The sequence below is a fragment of the Asparagus officinalis genome, chromosome 1, assembly GCF_001876935.1.
Source record: "Asparagus officinalis chromosome 1, Aspof.V1, whole genome shotgun sequence".
In the NCBI taxonomy this organism is placed as follows: domain Eukaryota; kingdom Viridiplantae; phylum Streptophyta; class Magnoliopsida; order Asparagales; family Asparagaceae; genus Asparagus; species Asparagus officinalis.
The window spans coordinates 103,809,487-103,836,386 of record NC_033794.1 but is presented as its reverse complement, the minus strand read 5'-3'; the positions used below and the strand labels follow the sequence as shown (position 1 = coordinate 103,836,386).

Sequence of the window (26,900 nt, the reverse complement as noted above, 5' to 3'; positions counted from 1 at the left end):
TGAAATTTTCAGTTAGCATTCAAGTGGTCAATGTAAGAAAATCAGCCTCAAATCACCGGAAAAAAACCCGTTGCACTCGTATGACAAGAACCAAGGCCAAATGCAGGCGGGTTTCAATGTTCAGGGGGGTTTCAATACCTCACAAAGAAAACCCTGATTATCAACAATGTTCAGGGTTTCTTCTGCAATTTATTCCAGTATTCAATTTATTCCAGTATCAAAATTACTCAATTTGTTCCAGTATCAAAATTACTCAAAATTACTCAATTTGTTCATACAAAAGGCAATTTATTCCAGTATCAAAATTACTCAAAATTACTGAATTTGTTCCAGGCCCTTATTGTATATCACACTTTATGTAATTTGTTCCAGGCAATTTGTTCCAGCCATAATTTCTTCTGCACAATTTATTCGTATTCAATTTCTTACAAAATTTTGGCAGAGAGTGAGGTAGGTTTGGGGAAGAACTGACCTGTTAGACTTGGTCGGCGGGGGATCGGAACCAGATCCTCGGCGTCGGAGCTTCGATGGGGGCCACGAGCTTGAGCGTCGAGAGTTGGGGGAGGGGGTTCGACGACCGGACTTCGAGGGGGGCTTCGGCGGGAGCTCCGACGTGAGACCTGACAAGCACGAAGATGCAAAAAAAAAAACAATTAAGAGACTGGAAGAGAGTGAGATGTTCATGGGGAAGAACTGACCTGTTAGACTTGGTCGGCGGGGGATCGGAACCAGATCCTCGGCGTCGGAGCTTCGATGGGGGCCACGAGCTTGAGCGTCGAGAGTTGGGGGAGGGGGTTCGACGACCGGACTTCGAGGGGGGCTTCGGCGGGAGCTCCGACGTGAGACCTGACAAGCACGAAGATGCAAAAAAAAAAACAATTAAGAGACTGGAAGAGAGTGAGATGTTCATGGGGAAGAACTGACCTGTTAGACTTGGTCGGCGGGGGATCGGAACCAGATCCTCGGCGTCGGAGCTTCGATGGGGGCCACGAGCTTGAGCGTCGAGAGTTGGGGGAGGGGGTTCGACGACCGGACTTCGAGGGGGGCTTCGGCGGGAGCTCCGACGTGAGACCTGACAAGCACGAAGATGCAAAAAAAAAAACAATTAAGAGACTGGAAGAGAGTGAGATGTTCATGGGGAAGAACTGACCTGTTAGACTTGGTCGGCGGGGGATCGGAACCAGATCCTCGGCGTCGGAGCTTCGATGGGGGCCACGAGCTTGAGCGTCGAGAGTTGGGGGAGGGGGTTCGACGACCGGACTTCGAGGGGGGCTTCGGCGGGAGCTCCGACGTGAGACCTGACAAGCACGAAGATGCAAAAAAAAAAACAATTAAGAGACTGGAAGAGAGTGAGATGTTCATGGGGAAGAACTGACCTGTTAGACTTGGTCGGCGGGGGATCGGAACCAGATCCTCGGCGTCGGAGCTTCGATGGGGGCCACGAGCTTGAGCGTCGAGAGTTGGGGGAGGGGGTTCGACGACCGGACTTCGAGGGGGGCTTCGGCGGGAGCTCCGACGTGAGACCTGACAAGCACGAAGATGCAAAAAAAAAAACAATTAAGAGACTGGAAGAGAGTGAGATGTTCATGGGGAAGAACTGACCTGTTAGACTTGGTCGGCGGGGGATCGGAACCAGATCCTCGGCGTCGGAGCTTCGATGGGGGCCACGAGCTTGAGCGTCGAGAGTTGGGGGAGGGGGTTCGACGACCGGACTTCGAGGGGGGCTTCGGCGGGAGCTCCGACGTGAGACCTGACAAGCACGAAGATGCAAAAAAAAAAACAATTAAGAGACTGGAAGAGAGTGAGATGTTCATGGGGAAGAACTGACCTGTTAGACTTGGTCGGCGGGGGATCGGAACCAGATCCTCGGCGTCGGAGCTTCGATGGGGGCCACGAGCTTGAGCGTCGAGAGTTGGGGGAGGGGGTTCGACGACCGGACTTCGAGGGGGGCTTCGGCGGGAGCTCCGACGTGAGACCTGACAAGCACGAAGATGCAAAAAAAAAAACAATTAAGAGACTGGAAGAGAGTGAGATGTTCATGGGGAAGAACTGACCTGTTAGACTTGGTCGGCGGGGGATCGGAACCAGATCCTCGGCGTCGGAGCTTCGATGGGGGCCACGAGCTTGAGCGTCGAGAGTTGGGGGAGGGGGTTCGACGACCGGACTTCGAGGGGGGCTTCGGCGGGAGCTCCGACGTGAGACCTGACAAGCACGAAGATGCAAAAAAAAAAACAATTAAGAGACTGGAAGAGAGTGAGATGTTCATGGGGAAGAACTGACCTGTTAGACTTGGTCGGCGGGGGATCGGAACCAGATCCTCGGCGTCGGAGCTTCGATGGGGGCCACGAGCTTGAGCGTCGAGAGTTGGGGGAGGGGGTTCGACGACCGGACTTCGAGGGGGGCTTCGGCGGGAGCTCCGACGTGAGACCTGACAAGCACGAAGATGCAAAAAAAAAAACAATTAAGAGACTGGAAGAGAGTGAGATGTTCATGGGGAAGAACTGACCTGTTAGACTTGGTCGGCGGGGGATCGGAACCAGATCCTCGGCGTCGGAGCTTCGATGGGGGCCACGAGCTTGAGCGTCGAGAGTTGGGGGAGGGGGTTCGACGACCGGACTTCGAGGGGGGCTTCGGCGGGAGCTCCGACGTGAGACCTGACAAGCACGAAGATGCAAAAAAAAAAACAATTAAGAGACTGGAAGAGAGTGAGATGTTCATGGGGAAGAACTGACCTGTTAGACTTGGTCGGCGGGGGATCGGAACCAGATCCTCGGCGTCGGAGCTTCGATGGGGGCCACGAGCTTGAGCGTCGAGAGTTGGGGGAGGGGGTTCGACGACCGGACTTCGAGGGGGGCTTCGGCGGGAGCTCCGACGTGAGACCTGACAAGCACGAAGATGCAAAAAAAAAAACAATTAAGAGACTGGAAGAGAGTGAGATGTTCATGGGGAAGAACTGACCTGTTAGACTTGGTCGGCGGGGGATCGGAACCAGATCCTCGGCGTCGGAGCTTCGATGGGGGCCACGAGCTTGAGCGTCGAGAGTTGGGGGAGGGGGTTCGACGACCGGACTTCGAGGGGGGCTTCGGCGGGAGCTCCGACGTGAGACCTGACAAGCACGAAGATGCAAAAAAAAAAACAATTAAGAGACTGGAAGAGAGTGAGATGTTCATGGGGAAGAACTGACCTGTTAGACTTGGTCGGCGGGGGATCGGAACCAGATCCTCGGCGTCGGAGCTTCGATGGGGGCCACGAGCTTGAGCGTCGAGAGTTGGGGGAGGGGGTTCGACGACCGGACTTCGAGGGGGGCTTCGGCGGGAGCTCCGACGTGAGACCTGACAAGCACGAAGATGCAAAAAAAAAAACAATTAAGAGACTGGAAGAGAGTGAGATGTTCATGGGGAAGAACTGACCTGTTAGACTTGGTCGGCGGGGGATCGGAACCAGATCCTCGGCGTCGGAGCTTCGATGGGGGCCACGAGCTTGAGCGTCGAGAGTTGGGGGAGGGGGTTCGACGACCGGACTTCGAGGGGGGCTTCGGCGGGAGCTCCGACGTGAGACCTGACAAGCACGAAGATGCAAAAAAAAAAACAATTAAGAGACTGGAAGAGAGTGAGATGTTCATGGGGAAGAACTGACCTGTTAGACTTGGTCGGCGGGGGATCGGAACCAGATCCTCGGCGTCGGAGCTTCGATGGGGGCCACGAGCTTGAGCGTCGAGAGTTGGGGGAGGGGGTTCGACGACCGGACTTCGAGGGGGGCTTCGGCGGGAGCTCCGACGTGAGACCTGACAAGCACGAAGATGCAAAAAAAAAAACAATTAAGAGACTGGAAGAGAGTGAGATGTTCATGGGGAAGAACTGACCTGTTAGACTTGGTCGGCGGGGGATCGGAACCAGATCCTCGGCGTCGGAGCTTCGATGGGGGCCACGAGCTTGAGCGTCGAGAGTTGGGGGAGGGGGTTCGACGACCGGACTTCGAGGGGGGCTTCGGCGGGAGCTCCGACGTGAGACCTGACAAGCACGAAGATGCAAAAAAAAAAACAATTAAGAGACTGGAAGAGAGTGAGATGTTCATGGGGAAGAACTGACCTGTTAGACTTGGTCGGCGGGGGATCGGAACCAGATCCTCGGCGTCGGAGCTTCGATGGGGGCCACGAGCTTGAGCGTCGAGAGTTGGGGGAGGGGGTTCGACGACCGGACTTCGAGGGGGGCTTCGGCGGGAGCTCCGACGTGAGACCTGACAAGCACGAAGATGCAAAAAAAAAAACAATTAAGAGACTGGAAGAGAGTGAGATGTTCATGGGGAAGAACTGACCTGTTAGACTTGGTCGGCGGGGGATCGGAACCAGATCCTCGGCGTCGGAGCTTCGATGGGGGCCACGAGCTTGAGCGTCGAGAGTTGGGGGAGGGGGTTCGACGACCGGACTTCGAGGGGGGCTTCGGCGGGAGCTCCGACGTGAGACCTGACAAGCACGAAGATGCAAAAAAAAAAACAATTAAGAGACTGGAAGAGAGTGAGATGTTCATGGGGAAGAACTGACCTGTTAGACTTGGTCGGCGGGGGATCGGAACCAGATCCTCGGCGTCGGAGCTTCGATGGGGGCCACGAGCTTGAGCGTCGAGAGTTGGGGGAGGGGGTTCGACGACCGGACTTCGAGGGGGGCTTCGGCGGGAGCTCCGACGTGAGACCTGACAAGCACGAAGATGCAAAAAAAAAAACAATTAAGAGACTGGAAGAGAGTGAGATGTTCATGGGGAAGAACTGACCTGTTAGACTTGGTCGGCGGGGGATCGGAACCAGATCCTCGGCGTCGGAGCTTCGATGGGGGCCACGAGCTTGAGCGTCGAGAGTTGGGGGAGGGGGTTCGACGACCGGACTTCGAGGGGGGCTTCGGCGGGAGCTCCGACGTGAGACCTGACAAGCACGAAGATGCAAAAAAAAAAACAATTAAGAGACTGGAAGAGAGTGAGATGTTCATGGGGAAGAACTGACCTGTTAGACTTGGTCGGCGGGGGATCGGAACCAGATCCTCGGCGTCGGAGCTTCGATGGGGGCCACGAGCTTGAGCGTCGAGAGTTGGGGGAGGGGGTTCGACGACCGGACTTCGAGGGGGGCTTCGGCGGGAGCTCCGACGTGAGACCTGACAAGCACGAAGATGCAAAAAAAAAAACAATTAAGAGACTGGAAGAGAGTGAGATGTTCATGGGGAAGAACTGACCTGTTAGACTTGGTCGGCGGGGGATCGGAACCAGATCCTCGGCGTCGGAGCTTCGATGGGGGCCACGAGCTTGAGCGTCGAGAGTTGGGGGAGGGGGTTCGACGACCGGACTTCGAGGGGGGCTTCGGCGGGAGCTCCGACGTGAGACCTGACAAGCACGAAGATGCAAAAAAAAAAACAATTAAGAGACTGGAAGAGAGTGAGATGTTCATGGGGAAGAACTGACCTGTTAGACTTGGTCGGCGGGGGATCGGAACCAGATCCTCGGCGTCGGAGCTTCGATGGGGGCCACGAGCTTGAGCGTCGAGAGTTGGGGGAGGGGGTTCGACGACCGGACTTCGAGGGGGGCTTCGGCGGGAGCTCCGACGTGAGACCTGACAAGCACGAAGATGCAAAAAAAAAAACAATTAAGAGACTGGAAGAGAGTGAGATGTTCATGGGGAAGAACTGACCTGTTAGACTTGGTCGGCGGGGGATCGGAACCAGATCCTCGGCGTCGGAGCTTCGATGGGGGCCACGAGCTTGAGCGTCGAGAGTTGGGGGAGGGGGTTCGACGACCGGACTTCGAGGGGGGCTTCGGCGGGAGCTCCGACGTGAGACCTGACAAGCACGAAGATGCAAAAAAAAAAACAATTAAGAGACTGGAAGAGAGTGAGATGTTCATGGGGAAGAACTGACCTGTTAGACTTGGTCGGCGGGGGATCGGAACCAGATCCTCGGCGTCGGAGCTTCGATGGGGGCCACGAGCTTGAGCGTCGAGAGTTGGGGGAGGGGGTTCGACGACCGGACTTCGAGGGGGGCTTCGGCGGGAGCTCCGACGTGAGACCTGACAAGCACGAAGATGCAAAAAAAAAAACAATTAAGAGACTGGAAGAGAGTGAGATGTTCATGGGGAAGAACTGACCTGTTAGACTTGGTCGGCGGGGGATCGGAACCAGATCCTCGGCGTCGGAGCTTCGATGGGGGCCACGAGCTTGAGCGTCGAGAGTTGGGGGAGGGGGTTCGACGACCGGACTTCGAGGGGGGCTTCGGCGGGAGCTCCGACGTGAGACCTGACAAGCACGAAGATGCAAAAAAAAAAACAATTAAGAGACTGGAAGAGAGTGAGATGTTCATGGGGAAGAACTGACCTGTTAGACTTGGTCGGCGGGGGATCGGAACCAGATCCTCGGCGTCGGAGCTTCGATGGGGGCCACGAGCTTGAGCGTCGAGAGTTGGGGGAGGGGGTTCGACGACCGGACTTCGAGGGGGGCTTCGGCGGGAGCTCCGACGTGAGACCTGACAAGCACGAAGATGCAAAAAAAAAAACAATTAAGAGACTGGAAGAGAGTGAGATGTTCATGGGGAAGAACTGACCTGTTAGACTTGGTCGGCGGGGGATCGGAACCAGATCCTCGGCGTCGGAGCTTCGATGGGGGCCACGAGCTTGAGCGTCGAGAGTTGGGGGAGGGGGTTCGACGACCGGACTTCGAGGGGGGCTTCGGCGGGAGCTCCGACGTGAGACCTGACAAGCACGAAGATGCAAAAAAAAAAACAATTAAGAGACTGGAAGAGAGTGAGATGTTCATGGGGAAGAACTGACCTGTTAGACTTGGTCGGCGGGGGATCGGAACCAGATCCTCGGCGTCGGAGCTTCGATGGGGGCCACGAGCTTGAGCGTCGAGAGTTGGGGGAGGGGGTTCGACGACCGGACTTCGAGGGGGGCTTCGGCGGGAGCTCCGACGTGAGACCTGACAAGCACGAAGATGCAAAAAAAAAAACAATTAAGAGACTGGAAGAGAGTGAGATGTTCATGGGGAAGAACTGACCTGTTAGACTTGGTCGGCGGGGGATCGGAACCAGATCCTCGGCGTCGGAGCTTCGATGGGGGCCACGAGCTTGAGCGTCGAGAGTTGGGGGAGGGGGTTCGACGACCGGACTTCGAGGGGGGCTTCGGCGGGAGCTCCGACGTGAGACCTGACAAGCACGAAGATGCAAAAAAAAAAACAATTAAGAGACTGGAAGAGAGTGAGATGTTCATGGGGAAGAACTGACCTGTTAGACTTGGTCGGCGGGGGATCGGAACCAGATCCTCGGCGTCGGAGCTTCGATGGGGGCCACGAGCTTGAGCGTCGAGAGTTGGGGGAGGGGGTTCGACGACCGGACTTCGAGGGGGGCTTCGGCGGGAGCTCCGACGTGAGACCTGACAAGCACGAAGATGCAAAAAAAAAAACAATTAAGAGACTGGAAGAGAGTGAGATGTTCATGGGGAAGAACTGACCTGTTAGACTTGGTCGGCGGGGGATCGGAACCAGATCCTCGGCGTCGGAGCTTCGATGGGGGCCACGAGCTTGAGCGTCGAGAGTTGGGGGAGGGGGTTCGACGACCGGACTTCGAGGGGGGCTTCGGCGGGAGCTCCGACGTGAGACCTGACAAGCACGAAGATGCAAAAAAAAAAACAATTAAGAGACTGGAAGAGAGTGAGATGTTCATGGGGAAGAACTGACCTGTTAGACTTGGTCGGCGGGGGATCGGAACCAGATCCTCGGCGTCGGAGCTTCGATGGGGGCCACGAGCTTGAGCGTCGAGAGTTGGGGGAGGGGGTTCGACGACCGGACTTCGAGGGGGGCTTCGGCGGGAGCTCCGACGTGAGACCTGACAAGCACGAAGATGCAAAAAAAAAAACAATTAAGAGACTGGAAGAGAGTGAGATGTTCATGGGGAAGAACTGACCTGTTAGACTTGGTCGGCGGGGGATCGGAACCAGATCCTCGGCGTCGGAGCTTCGATGGGGGCCACGAGCTTGAGCGTCGAGAGTTGGGGGAGGGGGTTCGACGACCGGACTTCGAGGGGGGCTTCGGCGGGAGCTCCGACGTGAGACCTGACAAGCACGAAGATGCAAAAAAAAAAACAATTAAGAGACTGGAAGAGAGTGAGATGTTCATGGGGAAGAACTGACCTGTTAGACTTGGTCGGCGGGGGATCGGAACCAGATCCTCGGCGTCGGAGCTTCGATGGGGGCCACGAGCTTGAGCGTCGAGAGTTGGGGGAGGGGGTTCGACGACCGGACTTCGAGGGGGGCTTCGGCGGGAGCTCCGACGTGAGACCTGACAAGCACGAAGATGCAAAAAAAAAAACAATTAAGAGACTGGAAGAGAGTGAGATGTTCATGGGGAAGAACTGACCTGTTAGACTTGGTCGGCGGGGGATCGGAACCAGATCCTCGGCGTCGGAGCTTCGATGGGGGCCACGAGCTTGAGCGTCGAGAGTTGGGGGAGGGGGTTCGACGACCGGACTTCGAGGGGGGCTTCGGCGGGAGCTCCGACGTGAGACCTGACAAGCACGAAGATGCAAAAAAAAAAACAATTAAGAGACTGGAAGAGAGTGAGATGTTCATGGGGAAGAACTGACCTGTTAGACTTGGTCGGCGGGGGATCGGAACCAGATCCTCGGCGTCGGAGCTTCGATGGGGGCCACGAGCTTGAGCGTCGAGAGTTGGGGGAGGGGGTTCGACGACCGGACTTCGAGGGGGGCTTCGGCGGGAGCTCCGACGTGAGACCTGACAAGCACGAAGATGCAAAAAAAAAAACAATTAAGAGACTGGAAGAGAGTGAGATGTTCATGGGGAAGAACTGACCTGTTAGACTTGGTCGGCGGGGGATCGGAACCAGATCCTCGGCGTCGGAGCTTCGATGGGGGCCACGAGCTTGAGCGTCGAGAGTTGGGGGAGGGGGTTCGACGACCGGACTTCGAGGGGGGCTTCGGCGGGAGCTCCGACGTGAGACCTGACAAGCACGAAGATGCAAAAAAAAAAACAATTAAGAGACTGGAAGAGAGTGAGATGTTCATGGGGAAGAACTGACCTGTTAGACTTGGTCGGCGGGGGATCGGAACCAGATCCTCGGCGTCGGAGCTTCGATGGGGGCCACGAGCTTGAGCGTCGAGAGTTGGGGGAGGGGGTTCGACGACCGGACTTCGAGGGGGGCTTCGGCGGGAGCTCCGACGTGAGACCTGACAAGCACGAAGATGCAAAAAAAAAAACAATTAAGAGACTGGAAGAGAGTGAGATGTTCATGGGGAAGAACTGACCTGTTAGACTTGGTCGGCGGGGGATCGGAACCAGATCCTCGGCGTCGGAGCTTCGATGGGGGCCACGAGCTTGAGCGTCGAGAGTTGGGGGAGGGGGTTCGACGACCGGACTTCGAGGGGGGCTTCGGCGGGAGCTCCGACGTGAGACCTGACAAGCACGAAGATGCAAAAAAAAAAACAATTAAGAGACTGGAAGAGAGTGAGATGTTCATGGGGAAGAACTGACCTGTTAGACTTGGTCGGCGGGGGATCGGAACCAGATCCTCGGCGTCGGAGCTTCGATGGGGGCCACGAGCTTGAGCGTCGAGAGTTGGGGGAGGGGGTTCGACGACCGGACTTCGAGGGGGGCTTCGGCGGGAGCTCCGACGTGAGACCTGACAAGCACGAAGATGCAAAAAAAAAAACAATTAAGAGACTGGAAGAGAGTGAGATGTTCATGGGGAAGAACTGACCTGTTAGACTTGGTCGGCGGGGGATCGGAACCAGATCCTCGGCGTCGGAGCTTCGATGGGGGCCACGAGCTTGAGCGTCGAGAGTTGGGGGAGGGGGTTCGACGACCGGACTTCGAGGGGGGCTTCGGCGGGAGCTCCGACGTGAGACCTGACAAGCACGAAGATGCAAAAAAAAAAACAATTAAGAGACTGGAAGAGAGTGAGATGTTCATGGGGAAGAACTGACCTGTTAGACTTGGTCGGCGGGGGATCGGAACCAGATCCTCGGCGTCGGAGCTTCGATGGGGGCCACGAGCTTGAGCGTCGAGAGTTGGGGGAGGGGGTTCGACGACCGGACTTCGAGGGGGGCTTCGGCGGGAGCTCCGACGTGAGACCTGACAAGCACGAAGATGCAAAAAAAAAAACAATTAAGAGACTGGAAGAGAGTGAGATGTTCATGGGGAAGAACTGACCTGTTAGACTTGGTCGGCGGGGGATCGGAACCAGATCCTCGGCGTCGGAGCTTCGATGGGGGCCACGAGCTTGAGCGTCGAGAGTTGGGGGAGGGGGTTCGACGACCGGACTTCGAGGGGGGCTTCGGCGGGAGCTCCGACGTGAGACCTGACAAGCACGAAGATGCAAAAAAAAAAACAATTAAGAGACTGGAAGAGAGTGAGATGTTCATGGGGAAGAACTGACCTGTTAGACTTGGTCGGCGGGGGATCGGAACCAGATCCTCGGCGTCGGAGCTTCGATGGGGGCCACGAGCTTGAGCGTCGAGAGTTGGGGGAGGGGGTTCGACGACCGGACTTCGAGGGGGGCTTCGGCGGGAGCTCCGACGTGAGACCTGACAAGCACGAAGATGCAAAAAAAAAAACAATTAAGAGACTGGAAGAGAGTGAGATGTTCATGGGGAAGAACTGACCTGTTAGACTTGGTCGGCGGGGGATCGGAACCAGATCCTCGGCGTCGGAGCTTCGATGGGGGCCACGAGCTTGAGCGTCGAGAGTTGGGGGAGGGGGTTCGACGACCGGACTTCGAGGGGGGCTTCGGCGGGAGCTCCGACGTGAGACCTGACAAGCACGAAGATGCAAAAAAAAAAACAATTAAGAGACTGGAAGAGAGTGAGATGTTCATGGGGAAGAACTGACCTGTTAGACTTGGTCGGCGGGGGATCGGAACCAGATCCTCGGCGTCGGAGCTTCGATGGGGGCCACGAGCTTGAGCGTCGAGAGTTGGGGGAGGGGGTTCGACGACCGGACTTCGAGGGGGGCTTCGGCGGGAGCTCCGACGTGAGACCTGACAAGCACGAAGATGCAAAAAAAAAAACAATTAAGAGACTGGAAGAGAGTGAGATGTTCATGGGGAAGAACTGACCTGTTAGACTTGGTCGGCGGGGGATCGGAACCAGATCCTCGGCGTCGGAGCTTCGATGGGGGCCACGAGCTTGAGCGTCGAGAGTTGGGGGAGGGGGTTCGACGACCGGACTTCGAGGGGGGCTTCGGCGGGAGCTCCGACGTGAGACCTGACAAGCACGAAGATGCAAAAAAAAAAACAATTAAGAGACTGGAAGAGAGTGAGATGTTCATGGGGAAGAACTGACCTGTTAGACTTGGTCGGCGGGGGATCGGAACCAGATCCTCGGCGTCGGAGCTTCGATGGGGGCCACGAGCTTGAGCGTCGAGAGTTGGGGGAGGGGGTTCGACGACCGGACTTCGAGGGGGGCTTCGGCGGGAGCTCCGACGTGAGACCTGACAAGCACGAAGATGCAAAAAAAAAAACAATTAAGAGACTGGAAGAGAGTGAGATGTTCATGGGGAAGAACTGACCTGTTAGACTTGGTCGGCGGGGGATCGGAACCAGATCCTCGGCGTCGGAGCTTCGATGGGGGCCACGAGCTTGAGCGTCGAGAGTTGGGGGAGGGGGTTCGACGACCGGACTTCGAGGGGGGCTTCGGCGGGAGCTCCGACGTGAGACCTGACAAGCACGAAGATGCAAAAAAAAAAACAATTAAGAGACTGGAAGAGAGTGAGATGTTCATGGGGAAGAACTGACCTGTTAGACTTGGTCGGCGGGGGATCGGAACCAGATCCTCGGCGTCGGAGCTTCGATGGGGGCCACGAGCTTGAGCGTCGAGAGTTGGGGGAGGGGGTTCGACGACCGGACTTCGAGGGGGGCTTCGGCGGGAGCTCCGACGTGAGACCTGACAAGCACGAAGATGCAAAAAAAAAAACAATTAAGAGACTGGAAGAGAGTGAGATGTTCATGGGGAAGAACTGACCTGTTAGACTTGGTCGGCGGGGGATCGGAACCAGATCCTCGGCGTCGGAGCTTCGATGGGGGCCACGAGCTTGAGCGTCGAGAGTTGGGGGAGGGGGTTCGACGACCGGACTTCGAGGGGGGCTTCGGCGGGAGCTCCGACGTGAGACCTGACAAGCACGAAGATGCAAAAAAAAAAACAATTAAGAGACTGGAAGAGAGTGAGATGTTCATGGGGAAGAACTGACCTGTTAGACTTGGTCGGCGGGGGATCGGAACCAGATCCTCGGCGTCGGAGCTTCGATGGGGGCCACGAGCTTGAGCGTCGAGAGTTGGGGGAGGGGGTTCGACGACCGGACTTCGAGGGGGGCTTCGGCGGGAGCTCCGACGTGAGACCTGACAAGCACGAAGATGCAAAAAAAAAAACAATTAAGAGACTGGAAGAGAGTGAGATGTTCATGGGGAAGAACTGACCTGTTAGACTTGGTCGGCGGGGGATCGGAACCAGATCCTCGGCGTCGGAGCTTCGATGGGGGCCACGAGCTTGAGCGTCGAGAGTTGGGGGAGGGGGTTCGACGACCGGACTTCGAGGGGGGCTTCGGCGGGAGCTCCGACGTGAGACCTGACAAGCACGAAGATGCAAAAAAAAAAACAATTAAGAGACTGGAAGAGAGTGAGATGTTCATGGGGAAGAACTGACCTGTTAGACTTGGTCGGCGGGGGATCGGAACCAGATCCTCGGCGTCGGAGCTTCGATGGGGGCCACGAGCTTGAGCGTCGAGAGTTGGGGGAGGGGGTTCGACGACCGGACTTCGAGGGGGGCTTCGGCGGGAGCTCCGACGTGAGACCTGACAAGCACGAAGATGCAAAAAAAAAAACAATTAAGAGACTGGAAGAGAGTGAGATGTTCATGGGGAAGAACTGACCTGTTAGACTTGGTCGGCGGGGGATCGGAACCAGATCCTCGGCGTCGGAGCTTCGATGGGGGCCACGAGCTTGAGCGTCGAGAGTTGGGGGAGGGGGTTCGACGACCGGACTTCGAGGGGGGCTTCGGCGGGAGCTCCGACGTGAGACCTGACAAGCACGAAGATGCAAAAAAAAAAACAATTAAGAGACTGGAAGAGAGTGAGATGTTCATGGGGAAGAACTGACCTGTTAGACTTGGTCGGCGGGGGATCGGAACCAGATCCTCGGCGTCGGAGCTTCGATGGGGGCCACGAGCTTGAGCGTCGAGAGTTGGGGGAGGGGGTTCGACGACCGGACTTCGAGGGGGGCTTCGGCGGGAGCTCCGACGTGAGACCTGACAAGCACGAAGATGCAAAAAAAAAAACAATTAAGAGACTGGAAGTTTGAAAATATTGGATAACAGATATACATTCATTACCAATATTGTTATGCCTTTGAGTTTTCATATAGTCAATGCATTGTTGTGGTGTCACTGATTCATCTTCTCTTCCACTTGTCGCGTTAATAACACGAGAAATAGTGGAAGGAGTAATACCTTCTTCTTGCAAACATTGAATAATTTTTTTACACCTTTTACTTCTATGAAATTGTTGTTGTGACCTGTGCATCTTTGCTTTATCTGGACTACTGAGCATGTGGTTTGTATGATCTTCAATAAAACCTACAACTTCCCATGTTTTATCCTCCAATAATTTTATTCTCATCATTGCTTTACAGCCAACTCTGGTCTCTCGCCGATGATTGATATATTTCCCTATATCTCTCTTGTCTTTATTAGATCTATAACCTTCTTTGTCACAAACAAATTTTCTATTCAACACTTGTTTATCTTTCTGGGAGTAATTCACTGAGCTTTTTCTGATTCCAAATCCCATCATCAAAGCATACGAGTTATAATAGTTGTAGGCCTCTTCATGACTACTAAACTTCATTCCTAAACACGGTTTTTCACCATTTTGCATTCTGAAAATAAAGATAATTGGGGGTCAATATATAATGTTACTCAACGTTACTATTTCAAACAACATATTTCATGTCAGCGAAATTCATGACATTAATGAGGTACCTTGAAACAGGCATCGTTGTTGGAAAAGGCATGAAATCGTTATTGTTGAAACTATCACCATGAACATCTTCGCTACTATCACCAGGTTCAGCCATTTGTGTTCTTTTTACCCCCTGAAAGCACTGAGAAATTGCTCCCCAGAAGACAAGACCAAAATGACTGCCAAAGAAAATTTAAGAACTGAGAATTAGAAAAAACAAAGCAATGAATGAAATTTTCAGTTAGCATTCAAGTGGTCAATGTAAGAAAATCAGCCTCAAATCACCGGAAAAAAACCCTAAGCACTCGTATGACACGAACCAAGGCCAAATGCAGGGGGGTTTCAATGTTCAGGGGGGTTTTAATACCTCACAAAGAAAACCCTGATTATCAACAATGTTCAGGGTTTCTTCTGCAATTTATTCCAGTATTCAATTTATTCCAGTATCAAAATTACTCAATTTGTTCCAGTATCAAAATTACTCAAAATTACTCAATTTGTTCATACAAAAGGCAATTTATTCCAGTATCAAAATTACTCAAAATTACTGAATTTGTTCCAGGCCCTTATTGTATATCACACTTTATGTAATTTGTTCCAGGCAATTTGTTCCAGCCATAATTTCTTCTGCAATTTATTCCAGTATTCAATTTATTCCAGTATCAAAATTACTCAATTTGTTCCAGTATCAAAATTACTCAAAATTACTCAATTTGTTCATATATATATATATATATAAGTATAATGTATAAGTATACTCTCTCTTATATATGTATAATATATGTATAAGTATATATAAGTATACTCTCTCTTATATATGTATAATATATGTGTGTATATATAAGTTTATATGTGTGTGTGTTTTTATGTATAATACAATTTGTTTATGTAATTACTATAAGTATTTACAATTTGTTTATGTATAATATATGTATATGTGTGTCAGTGTGTGTGTATATATATACATATACATATATTGAATGACATGAATACTTTGGGCTACTTAGTATATAAGTATATATAAATATAAGTATATTCTCTCTTATATATGTTTATATCTCTTATATAATTATATATATGTATAAGTATACTCTCTCTTATATAAGTATATATAAGTATAATGTATAAGTATACTCTCCCTTATATATGTATACTATATGTGTGTGTATATAAGTTTATATATGTGTGTGTGTGTTTATGTATAATACAATTTGTTTATGTAATTACTATAAGTATTTACAATTTGTTCATGTATAATATATGTATATATGTGTCAGTGTGTGTGTATATATATATATACATATACATATATTGAATGACATGAATACTTTGGGCTACTTAGTATATAAGTATATATAAATATAAGTATATTCTCTCTTATATATGTTTATATCTCTTATATAATTATATATATGTATAAGTATGCTCTCTCTTATATATGTGTACAGTGTATACTCTCTCTTATATATATATTTATACTCTCTCTCTCTTAGTATATAAGTATACTTATATATACACATATATAAACATAAACTTATATGTACATATATAAGTATATTTATATAATAGTATAAATACATATAAGAGTATAAATATATATTTATATATCTATACATATATATAAACATAAACTTATATGTACATATATAATTATATTTATATAAGAGTATGAATATATATATATATACTATTATATAAATATAATTTTTATGTTTTATTGTTTTTTTAAAATTTAAAAATAAAAATAAAAAAATCCCGGCCGGCCCGGAGCCCGGCCCGGCCCGGCCCGGATGGACAGGCCTACATGTGAGTACCATATTGGAAAATTTTCACACGTGCATAACCAAGTAAAATGCAACTTTTATAAAATTTTAGGATATTTAAGTAAAACCACTTGCAACTAAGGTGTTTTATGTGCAACATTGGGTAAATAATAAGGTATGCAAGTGTAATTCATCCAAGATTTAAAGGAGTATATCTATCAATAAAAAAATTATCAGCCAAGAGGATCTAACCGAGTTGATAAACTATCTATGAATAGTAGACTTTAACTCTCTTGTGGAGCACCCACAGAAAAATTAATCCCTTAAAATACTAGAGGGCGTGTGTTTAGAGGTACCCCTTCACCACTCTTTGGGATTGATATCGATGGTCTGAATTCCCTTTAAAAAAGCCAAAAAAAGTTGGTCGCAACCTGGCTCATTTCCAATTCTAAATTGGTTTGATCGAAGATGACCAAAACTGATCACAATAACTCGATCCATCTGCACCCGTGCTACTCCTCACTATATGATAAAGCCCATGACTCGCTCCCCCCTCTCTCTCTAGAAACATCCCGCACGATTCCTGATGGCCACGCGTCACTTCACCCCTCTCCACCTCCCTTTCTTCAAAAACCTCAGCAGGAGGCCGCCTTCACTTTCCTACTCCCCGACCAGGGCACGCCACCACCCTCAAAATTCTTCGCCTCTATCTCGCCCGCCGATCCTCAACCGTCTCGTCGACGATGGCTTCCTCTCCCTCGAAAAAGGTCAAATCTCTCTCTCTCTCTCTCTCTCTCTTTCTATATATATATATATAGCACTCTTCACTTTATTAATTGATTGAAGCCCCTCTTTTGATTCGAAATTGAATCTCAGGTCCTGGTCCCCATCGCCGACGGAACGGAGCCGATGGAGGCCGTCATCACCATCGACGTTCTCCGCCGCTCCGGCGCTGACGTCTGACGTCACCGTCGCTTCAGCTGCTTCCGATCTCCGCGTCGACGCCTGCTGGGGGATCAAGCTGACGTCACCGTCGCTTCAGCTGCTTCCGATCTCCGCGTCGACGCCTGCTGGGGGATCAAGCTCGTCGCCGATTCCCTCATCTCCGATTGCAAAGGCTCCTCCTTTGATCTCATCGCGCTTCCCGTTAGTCTCAAAATCACAAGATTTGATATTTTGCCCCCCTTCCTTTTAGATGCTTGCAAGATGTTTTTGGGCTAAATTTTGGGGTTTGTTTTTGTTTTAGGGAGGAATGCCTGGTTCAGCTAGCCTAAGAGATTGTGAAGTGTTGGAGGAAATGGTTAGAAAGCAATCAGAGAGCGGAGGGATTAATGCGGCGATTTGTGCAGCCCCGGCAGTTGCATTGGGATCTTGGGGTCTGCTTAAAGGATTGAAAGTGAGATTGAATTGAATCAATATGCTAAAGAAATCGAATTTTATGCAAGGATAGTTTGAAAGATGAATTTTCTTTTGTTATGTAGGCTACTTGTTATCCTGCTTTCATGGATAAGTTACCAGCGGATGTGACAAAAGTGGAATCTAGGGTTCAAGTTGACGGGAAGGTGGTTACAAGCCGGGGAGCAGGGACGGCTATCGAGTTCTCCTTGGCATTGATTGAGATGCTTTATGGCAAAGAGAAATCTGAAGAAGTTGCGGGACCTATGGTAATTGCCTTCTATGCTTTCTGTAGTTAGTATCCTGCGATTGTGTGTGCATGATGTATATTTCATTTTCATCTATGGAAGACTTTTCAGATGGAGTTTAAAACTTTTAACAAGATGCATAAGACCCATCAATTCTTTTCCAGTTTTTTAGTTTTTTTTGCTTATGGTCAATAGTAAATACTATATGGTGTCAACTTTATCTAATCCTTTGTTTAAGCTGTGGAAAAGATAATAGTAAAAGGAAAAATCTCTATGCGTGTTTATATCCTTACATTGTGCATGCATTGAACAAATTTCATCATCTAAGGAATACCATTTATACAATGGAGTCAAGTGTTAACTACACTAGCTAATGATCATTTATCGCCCTATTACATTTTTTTTTACATTTACTTAATTTGGCTTCGACTATAATTATGCCATTTTAAATAAGTTTTTTAATATAAGGTAATAATTCTTAGGAATAAAGGGGATTTTTTGCATTACATCCAACTGACAAGGATGATTTCGACCTGGTATAGTCTTTAGAATTAGGTATTCTTGTTATCAATTTGGATGTGGTATGAGGCAAAAGAAAGCAGTTATGAAGATGTTTGAAGTTTGAACAGACGTTTAAATATCATGGATCTTGACTGTTCGGGAATGGATTAACCAATAGCCATTCTTTACCAATAAGATTATTTGATGATTAGGAATCAACATGTAGAAAAATTGAGGTCAACTAAAATGTCAATGTTGCAGTATTAAGATGCTGATGCAGTCTTGATGCTGCATCAGATGCATAAGCACAAACATCTAAAAGAAAATATACCAATGTACAGTATTATTAGACAATTCGTAGCCAACATGAAAAAAATATACCAATGTATAATATCAAAATGGATAAGCGGAAACTTTTTAAAAGCAGTGTTGTTGAGAACACCCCAGCCTGACACTTAAAAGGGGATCACATATTCGGTCTAGATTTCAAATCCGGTGGCCACATAGGCTAGGTATGGATTTGGGTGGGTCGCAGGGAAAACCAAGTTTAAACATGAACATGAGATGACCTAACCAAACGCAACTGAGTGAATTGCAACTAACTTTCTAAATTGGATTCGACCTGAGTGTGAATTTCCACGTAGGGCATGATCAAAGTTAGCAGACAAGTCAGATTTGGTTCTCATTAGGTATGAATTGAGCTATCATATAAATTCAAAAGGCATTCCTTTAGAAATGTTCATTTCAGACTTTACGGAAAGATGCATTTATATGGGCAATAAAGTACCGGAAATTAAGAATAAGATCCTGAGATATGGTCAAATACTGGAGCTTTTAAGTGATGAAATTGTTACTTTACTTATCCAACAAACTCAATCTTACAAAGTTGACAATTTTGGATAATTAGGATATGAAATGGAAGGTCATCTTTCACTTTTCTGTCCTAGATAAAGAGATGAAGATCTTTCTTACCTAAATCCAAAGATCATCTTTTTCATCTTGATGTGCAATTATATGAAAGATATGATATGCTATTAGTTTTCTTTCATTTCTTCAAGTAATCACTAAATAGTGATTGAAAATTACTCTTAAGGTCGTAGTGAGCATGTTTCCATTTCCAGTTTAAATTGGAATGTAACCTTTCAAGTTTAGTAGCACAGCTGGCACTCTAAATCTTCTTCCTGTTTACAACAATCCATTTCCGTGAAAGGTTTTTCGTCTCTGTTATAAATTGCTATGTAAGTTTTCAGGGTTAGTAGCAGGCTAACACTTTGAACCCTCTTCCTGTTTTCAACAATCCATTCTTATGAAAGGTAAGTTTGAAGGAGAAAGTTGTTTTAAGTCCATGGCTTAGGATGTCTCAAGTCTAATAGAAGTTGGTTGCAAGGGCTTAAAGTGCACAGCATGAGGTAGGGTTTGAATTCTCTTCCTGTTTTCAATTATCCATTTTGTAGGCACGTGATGCAAAGCTAGTTTCTTTTCACTTATTGACATTTATGGTCTCTCATAAGAATGTGTTTGGAACTTGACCCATTAAATGCTGTGTACATTTTGCGAGCAATGTGTCAAATGCTGACACTTCCTTGTCATGCATGGATTTGTTGTCGTTCTGATGTAATGTACACAGGACAAGGTTCTGTTTGTTATTATTTTTCAGCCGTCATATCTGAAGTCCAATCATGTTGAGCACTACATTGATTATCTGGATAGGTGACCCGTCCTCATCATGGGGAGGACTACACTATGATGGAGCTGAATCCCGTGGAGTGGAAATATGACCATGACACACCTCAGGTAACGCTTTGAATATGGATGCGTATTGTTTTGAATTTCATTGTTCTTGATGTTGGAGCGTACATCTTCTGGTATATCTTTGCTGTGTTTGTCTCCTTATGTTTTCAGCTTAACATGTCTGTCGTGTCTAAATCCTGGGTGTATATTTTCCCCTTTTCTATCTTGAAAAGTTACTGTGTTTTATCTTTTCATCGACTTTTACCATGTCATGCATAGAGTTCTTTTATAACTCCTTTCATATCATACCTATGTTACCTGGACACTTCCATTTGGGTACTGTATCCATGCCCAACACGTGTTGAACAGACCCGCGAGTCAAAGCTACAATTCTTTAAAGAAAAAAAAATCTCTATGCAAACTGTGTTTTTTTTATTTGAGCAGCGATTATTTTTAAGTTTTCTGTTTACTTTTATCTAACGTGCAGTTTTATTTAAGTTGCGACGTTTGAGTGGAACGACTTTTTTAAAAATTATTATTTAAACAACTTTTGTTGTAAACCTTAATTCTTAGTTTGATTTAACTTGATTTTTAATTGTTATAAATAAGAAAAGAAACATACAAATGTTATAAATATTTTAATTCAATATATGATCTAATGTAAATTATTAATTTATTATTGTGTATGATTGTGTGTGTCCCCATAGCCTATTTTTTACAAATTTGTTGTGTCCAGTGTCCGTGTCCACACCAGTCACCAGCACCCGTATCCGTGCAACCCAGTATCATCTGATAAAGTCACTTAATCATTCACAGACCGACCCTTGAGCTGGCTTTGCAGCTTCAGAATAACCTTATTTATAGTACTATGACAAAATGTAGATTTTCATATTTCTAAGGCACAATCTGCAGTTTGCAGTCTAAAGCTTAAACAACTGTCTGAATAACAAACGAGATGAATGTGCAATGATATATTCTGTAGTTCTTCAAGTTTAACTTAGAATTATCCTATGTTGTCTTCTTTTCTAAGTGATCATGAAACTAAGGACAGCTTTCCTTTTTTGTTTCAATTTAATGAATGCCTCACAAAATCTATATTGCTAAATTTTGTTTTCATGTTGTTTGTCTGTTAGTCAATTTGTTCAGTCTTCTATGATTGCATAGTTCTGATGTGTCTGTGGCTTCAGATTTAGGAGGGATTCATTGCATTTTAACTTCAACTGAGAGTAGTTTATTGGGTATACATGATTGTTTCCTTGAAATCATTAATTGAAGTTCTACCTTCTGACTAGAGTTCCTTGATTTGATATAATTAACTATTAGGTTAGGTCTTTAAATGTATGAACATCTGATAAGATGGAACATCTTATAAAATTGTAAGTTTGTAACTAGTGAGCATTTTAATAATAGAATTATTGCACTGAAATTCTTATGTTCCTTTACACTGTATAACGGCCCCCATCCAGTGCACATATTGTTCTGAAGTGAACTTACTAACACTTCCTCAACCGTTTACACTCAAAGGTATTAGTGACATTTGGTCAACCATTTGCATGTAAAGGTACTTCTCATATGCAGCCGCATAGGTTATAGCTGCAATGAAATTTCTTTTGTAAGTTGTACTAGTCCTGTTGATACATGGAAGAAATAAGTGTAAATGCCATTCAGCCTCCAAAAAATCGCACATGCTTGTTTCAAATGATGAAAGAGAATAGGATCATTTATTCATCAGTGCTATTTACAAAAAAGTTCTAGGGTTTATGCCTTTGGTTAGCAATTAATAAAGCATATGGAATTTTCGCTTAGAAGAATTCATTTTGGGCTCTTACCTAATGTAAGAGAGAGAGAGATCTTTTTGAACTAGAAAGGTTAAAAAAAGTGAAAGAAGTATCATAGAAATTAATGGCCTCTTCTTGCTTCTTCTTTTGGCTCCAACTCTGGATCATCCTCTAGTTCTTTGGACCTTGATGGGATTACAACAATTTTGGGATTGGTGTTTTTCCTTACCTTTTCTAATTTTTCAAGCACATGTAACCTTTCAATTTGTAATTGTGCAGTGTAGCGCCTAAGATCATGATTTTCTTGAGCGAAATCATTACGTTCCTGCAGAATATCCTCTATGTATTGGTATAGGGTTTGTTCCATCATAGACTCAGTAGTTTCACGTGTGTATGTGCGCTCCCATATATAAGCATCTCTTTGAGTCACTATCTCTATAACTTCTTCGTTGGTGAATAATTTTCCACATGGACAAGGTCTATTTGGATTAATACTATTTGTAATAGTACTTGCTGAGTTAGCCATTCCTGCAACACAACATAGGTTAATGACAACAATATAACATCTTAAATGCACCTAACCTATAGGTTGAGGATCCTATCCTGGCTTTTAACTAGATTTATTAACCTTTGCTTTAATACCAAGTTGTCACACCCCACATTAGCATTATCTCATAATTCGCGTGAGACTAGTACAATAATTTAAGCTTGTGCATGTTTTTTCGTAAATATATATATTTAATTCTTAGGCTTGTCCATAAGATAAGCTTGTGCACGTTTTTTCGTAAATTTATATTTTTAATTCTTAGGCTTATCCATAAGATAAGCTTGTGCACGTTTTTTCATAAATTTATATTCTTAATTCTTAGGCTTATCCATAAGACAAGCTTGTTATTACATTTTGCATAAACGCCATCTTTGTTCCTATATTTATCTGTTTTATTTTAATGTATACTTATGTATAACAATAATATTAAGGTGGGGTGTTACATTCTAGAATTAAAAATATATATTTACGGAAAAATGTGCACAAGCTTATCTTATAGATAAGCCTAAGAATTAAAAAATATATATTTATGGAAAACGTGCACAAGCTTATCTTATGGATAAGCCTAAGAATTAAAAATATATATCTACGAAAAAATATGCACAAACTTATCTTATGGAGATGCCTAAGAATTAAAAAGATATATTTACGAAAAAACGTGCACAAGCTTATCTTATGGATAAGCCTAAGAATTAAAAATATATATTTATGGAAAAATATGCACAAGCTTATCTTATGTATTAAAAAAATATATCGATGCGTATTAATAGGGACTGAGCCTTCATTTGAAAATTGTATCCAAAGTTTGAAAATTTTAGTGTCTAAACCGAGGTGCGATTAAGGCATAGGTTATTATATTTTTCATATATTACCACATTTTAATGATGCTTTATATGCCGAATTTTATGTTTTACAATGTTCTTTTCATCATATGCAAGGAATTTATTGATAGTTTATTGTTTGATTTTGTTATAATCATAATTGGCAAATTCATGCATCCTGCATGCACTTCAGTATCATGCTTAATGATTGGTAACCCTGAAAAGGAACCATCAGTGTTAATTGATATTGATAAGGCTTTGAGCCTTATCGTTATCGTTATCGTTATCGTTTTATTGAATTGATTGATCGGCAATTCGACATATAATTGGAATATGCAAGGCTTTGAGCCTTATATTGTTATCGTTTTATCGTATTGATTGATTGGCATATAATCGGAATATGCAAGGCTTTGAGCCTTATATCGTTATCGTTCTATCATATTGATTGATCGGCATATAACCAGAATATGCAAGGTTTTGAGCCTTATATCGTTATTGTTTTATCGTGGAATCGACAGGTAAGGTGGTTACTAGAGTGTTTTGCATTTCATTTATTGACGAGAATTGCATTTCATGTATTGAAAGCGTCCCGATTTCCAATTGATCTTTCTTACTTATCATTGCTATAGATTTTTTTAATTACATGACTTATTTTAATGATTTCACTTGGCTAGTATAGCTCACCCTTCTATTAATCACCTTTTCAAGATCCAGCAGAAGTTTAGAGAGGAATTGCTGCAAGGAATGGATGAAAGCTGACTCGTAATTAGAATTTGGGGAAAGAGAATTTTGTCTTGGAAAATATTGTACATTAAAAATAAAACATATAAATATAGGAACAAAGAGGGCGTTTATGCAAAATGTAATAACAAGCTTATCTTATGGATAAGCCTAAGAATTAAAAATATATTTACAGAAAAACGTGCACTAATTTATCTTATGGAGAAGCTTAAGACTTAAAGATATATATATTTACGAAAAAATGTGCACAATCTTATCTTATGGATAAGCCTAAGAATTAAAAATATATATATTTATAGAAAAATGTGCACGAGCTTATCTTATGGATAAACATCAGAATAAAAGAATATATATTTATATATCGATGCTTATGAATAGGGATTGAGCCTCCATTTGGAAGTTGCATCCGATGTTCGAAAATTTTAATGTCTAAAGGAGAGGTATCGTCAAGGTGAGATTAATGTATAAGTTATTATTTTTTCATATATTACTACGTTTTAATGTCACTTTATATGTCGAATTTTATGTTTTATAATGTTTTCTTTCATTATATGCAAAGGATTTATTGATCGTTCATTGTTTGATTTTGTTATACTCATAATTGGCAAATTCATGCATCTTGCATACACACTTTAGTTTCATGCTTAATGATTGGTAACACTGCAAAGGAACCATAGTGTTAATTGATATTGATTGATCGGCATATATCCAGAATATGCAAGGCTTTGAGCTTTATATCGTTATCATTATCGTTTTGTCGTATTGATTGATTGGCATATAATCGGAATATGCAAGGCTTTGATCCTTATATCGTTATCGTTATAAGACATAGTCAAACAATGCCTCAATATGATATATGCACATATTTTTGTTTTTATATTAGTTATGTAGGATCCTTAACATAATGGTGGATACGTTGACTTTCTACTCTTTAGGTCTCAAATTCAAATCCCACGCTATTTTTTTTCATTTCTCTCCCTTTTCGCACAACTCCAAATCACTAATACCCAGTCCCAGTGTCCTACTACCCTAAAGATTCACCCAATTAATCCCACTTCCTTTCTAATCCTTCCACTACTCTCTCAATTAACAACCCTAATATGCTAACTAGTCCCTCTGCAGATACCATCCTCCCTTAATTCTCTCAATATGGCCAACCACCTCAACTTATCCAGCAATCTCTCAATCAATCCCTCATTCTCATGTTATCCTTTCTCTTCTATATATCCGACTCCATACCCAACAAGAAGAGGTCTTATCCACACACATGCAGAATGAACCAAAGAAAAAAAAGGGGAGAGAGAGAGAATAGGATGAGCTCCCACTCCCAGTCCCTCAAGAAATTTCCTAAGTAATTAAGAAAATTTTTAGTGAACTCAACTCTATTATCATTACTAAAGATCAGAAAGGAGCAATCGAAGACAGTGAAGAAAAGGGTTAGTTATCTATTTCTTTTTTCTTAACTTTGTTTTTTTTTTCATATCTAACAATCTGTATAAAACTTTATATTCCTTAATATTTCATTTCTCATCAAGCTGATATTGCCATTGGAGTACACCGTCGTCCCTCAAGCTATCCCCATCATCAAAGGACACTCATCGGCGATCCACCTTGGCGGTTCATTTTGAACAAGCTATACTCTTATGATTGCTTTGGCATCCGTAAGAGTTATAGGCGACGATGATTCGACAAGTTATACTCTAGGATTGCTTCGACATTTGTAAGGGTTATCATCCGTAAGAGTTATCGGCGATGATGATTCGACAAGTTTTACTCTAGGATTGCTTCTTCATCTGTAAGAGTTATTGACGATGATGTTTCGATGAGTTATACTCTAGGATTGCTTCAACATCCATAAGAGTTATCAGCGACTATGCTTCGACAAGTTATACTCTAGGATTGCTTTGGCATCCATAAGAGTCATTAGTGATGACGACGATTCAATGAGTTTATACTCTAGGATTGCTTCGACATCCATAAGAGCCCTTGGCGACGACGACGTTTTAACAAATTAAACTCTAGTATCGCTTCGGCATCCATGAGAGTCATTGGAATTAACAATAAACTATACTCTAGGATCACTTCAGCCTCCATAAGAGTAACCGAAATTCCCAGAAACTCGGATTGCTTCGGCGTCCCCAAAACTCGGGTCGCTTCGGTGTCCCCAAAACTTGGGTCACTTTGGCATCCCCAAAATTTGAAGCGCTTTGGCATCCCCAAAACTCAGATTGCTTCATCATCCCCAAAACTCGAAACGCTTCAGCATCCTCAAAACTCAAATTGCTTCGGCATCCCGAAAACTCGGATCACTTTGTCATCCCCAAAATTTGGATTGCTTCAACATCCACAAATTTGATTGCTTTGGCGTCCCAAAAACTTTACGAATGACTTTGGCTTCCTATAAGAACAAATTTATGTTTATGCACATATTCCATATCATAGTTGGACGTTGTATATATTAAATAGGTAACTTCACCTTGCAAAAAATTTTAAAAAAAGAAAAAGAAAAAAGAACTTATCTTTGTTGCTTTTGACCAGTTAAATATCTCAGTTGTAGGCATATGATTTAGCTTATAAAGTTTCAATAATTTCTCAGCCAAAAGCTTGTGGATAGCTACATGTAATTATCATCAAACCGGATAAAAAATGTTGAAGAATTCAAGCATAATAATAATAATAATTACTTGCATGATCTTTCTTACATAACAATCCTCGAAGTTAAAAAAAAAGAGATTAGAAGTCAGTTTACTAAAGTTCTAATAGAAATTTGCAAAGAAACCTCTTGAAAGTTTTTGAAAGTCAAAAAGCATATTTCAAGACAAAATATTCAATTGCAGAGAAACATCTTAAAGTTTCTGTGAGCCAAAAAAGCTTAGCTCAAGAAAAAATATTCATGTGCCACACTTATAAAACGATCTTCTAAAAAAATATCGCAATTCACAAACTATTTCTATGAAGAGCGGAATTGTTATAGAAATCTTTGGTTACAGAAATCATAAGTCGAACACAATTGGAAACATTGTTTTAAATATCCCCGACATGGTCTGATATATCCCTCGATATATCCTTTGATAAGGCTTGTGGCAAAAAAATATAGTTAGATTTGTACTTTTGTCTATTTTACAAGGTTGATTAGTTATCCTAAACATATACTATGTGCATTTTGTATGCTTAGATTTCATTAAGTATATTGAGATTACATTTTAGTGCATTGTACTATACATGCAAACATTCGTTATAGCATTCCGATATTTACCGCATATCCCTGATATTTTCCTGATATTTGCAATCCTTTATAAGTTTTGCCCATCCGATATTTTCCCAATATTTGATATTTAAAACATTGATTGGAAATTTCAAATAGGTCCAGGAACATGTTAACTGCAA

The 26,900-nt window shown here is 45.2% G+C and overlaps 2 protein-coding genes across 3 annotated transcripts in view; one reads left to right on the top strand and one right to left on the bottom strand.

The window, feature by feature from the left end:
- LOC109838552 (serine/arginine repetitive matrix protein 2-like) overlaps nt 1-14,103 on the bottom strand; it is a 40,219-nt gene extending 26,116 nt beyond the window's left edge. Inside the window, exons 1-57 of the mRNA XM_020406992.1 lie at nt 14,009-14,103; nt 13,361-13,905; nt 13,129-13,276; nt 12,912-13,050; nt 12,677-12,824; nt 12,451-12,598; nt 12,234-12,372; nt 11,999-12,146; nt 11,773-11,920; nt 11,556-11,694; nt 11,321-11,468; nt 11,095-11,242; nt 10,878-11,016; nt 10,643-10,790; nt 10,417-10,564; nt 10,200-10,338; nt 9,965-10,112; nt 9,739-9,886; nt 9,522-9,660; nt 9,287-9,434; nt 9,061-9,208; nt 8,844-8,982; nt 8,609-8,756; nt 8,383-8,530; nt 8,166-8,304; nt 7,931-8,078; nt 7,705-7,852; nt 7,488-7,626; nt 7,253-7,400; nt 7,027-7,174; nt 6,810-6,948; nt 6,575-6,722; nt 6,349-6,496; nt 6,132-6,270; nt 5,897-6,044; nt 5,671-5,818; nt 5,454-5,592; nt 5,219-5,366; nt 4,993-5,140; nt 4,776-4,914; nt 4,541-4,688; nt 4,315-4,462; nt 4,098-4,236; nt 3,863-4,010; nt 3,637-3,784; nt 3,420-3,558; nt 3,185-3,332; nt 2,959-3,106; nt 2,742-2,880; nt 2,507-2,654; nt 2,281-2,428; nt 2,064-2,202; nt 1,829-1,976; nt 1,603-1,750; nt 1,386-1,524; nt 1,151-1,298; nt 925-1,072 (exon numbers count right to left, since the gene is read on the bottom strand). Coding sequence (XP_020262581.1) covers nt 925-1,072; nt 1,151-1,298; nt 1,386-1,524; nt 1,603-1,750; nt 1,829-1,976; nt 2,064-2,202; nt 2,281-2,428; nt 2,507-2,654; nt 2,742-2,880; nt 2,959-3,106; nt 3,185-3,332; nt 3,420-3,558; nt 3,637-3,784; nt 3,863-4,010; nt 4,098-4,236; nt 4,315-4,462; nt 4,541-4,688; nt 4,776-4,914; nt 4,993-5,140; nt 5,219-5,366; nt 5,454-5,592; nt 5,671-5,818; nt 5,897-6,044; nt 6,132-6,270; nt 6,349-6,496; nt 6,575-6,722; nt 6,810-6,948; nt 7,027-7,174; nt 7,253-7,400; nt 7,488-7,626; nt 7,705-7,852; nt 7,931-8,078; nt 8,166-8,304; nt 8,383-8,530; nt 8,609-8,756; nt 8,844-8,982; nt 9,061-9,208; nt 9,287-9,434; nt 9,522-9,660; nt 9,739-9,886; nt 9,965-10,112; nt 10,200-10,338; nt 10,417-10,564; nt 10,643-10,790; nt 10,878-11,016; nt 11,095-11,242; nt 11,321-11,468; nt 11,556-11,694; nt 11,773-11,920; nt 11,999-12,146; nt 12,234-12,372; nt 12,451-12,598; nt 12,677-12,824; nt 12,912-13,050; nt 13,129-13,276; nt 13,361-13,905; nt 14,009-14,103 — 8,618 coding nt within the window. The remainder of the gene's footprint in view (nt 1-924; nt 1,073-1,150; nt 1,299-1,385; nt 1,525-1,602; nt 1,751-1,828; nt 1,977-2,063; nt 2,203-2,280; nt 2,429-2,506; nt 2,655-2,741; nt 2,881-2,958; nt 3,107-3,184; nt 3,333-3,419; nt 3,559-3,636; nt 3,785-3,862; nt 4,011-4,097; nt 4,237-4,314; nt 4,463-4,540; nt 4,689-4,775; nt 4,915-4,992; nt 5,141-5,218; nt 5,367-5,453; nt 5,593-5,670; nt 5,819-5,896; nt 6,045-6,131; nt 6,271-6,348; nt 6,497-6,574; nt 6,723-6,809; nt 6,949-7,026; nt 7,175-7,252; nt 7,401-7,487; nt 7,627-7,704; nt 7,853-7,930; nt 8,079-8,165; nt 8,305-8,382; nt 8,531-8,608; nt 8,757-8,843; nt 8,983-9,060; nt 9,209-9,286; nt 9,435-9,521; nt 9,661-9,738; nt 9,887-9,964; nt 10,113-10,199; nt 10,339-10,416; nt 10,565-10,642; nt 10,791-10,877; nt 11,017-11,094; nt 11,243-11,320; nt 11,469-11,555; nt 11,695-11,772; nt 11,921-11,998; nt 12,147-12,233; nt 12,373-12,450; nt 12,599-12,676; nt 12,825-12,911; nt 13,051-13,128; nt 13,277-13,360; nt 13,906-14,008) is intronic.
- LOC109828835 (protein DJ-1 homolog B) overlaps nt 16,451-26,900 on the top strand; it is a 12,944-nt gene continuing 2,494 nt past the window's right edge. Inside the window, exons 1-6 of one of the 2 annotated variants that reach the window (XM_020395802.1) lie at nt 16,451-16,518; nt 16,628-16,702; nt 16,772-16,897; nt 16,998-17,147; nt 17,233-17,415; nt 19,606-19,689. In XM_020395802.1, coding sequence (XP_020251391.1) covers nt 16,495-16,518; nt 16,628-16,702; nt 16,772-16,897; nt 16,998-17,147; nt 17,233-17,415; nt 19,606-19,689 — 642 coding nt within the window. In that variant the 5' untranslated portion in view covers nt 16,451-16,494. Of the gene's footprint in view, nt 16,519-16,627; nt 16,712-16,771; nt 16,898-16,997; nt 17,148-17,232; nt 17,416-19,605; nt 19,690-26,900 lie in introns of both variants that reach the window. The other variant, XM_020395801.1, reaches the window with a different exon arrangement.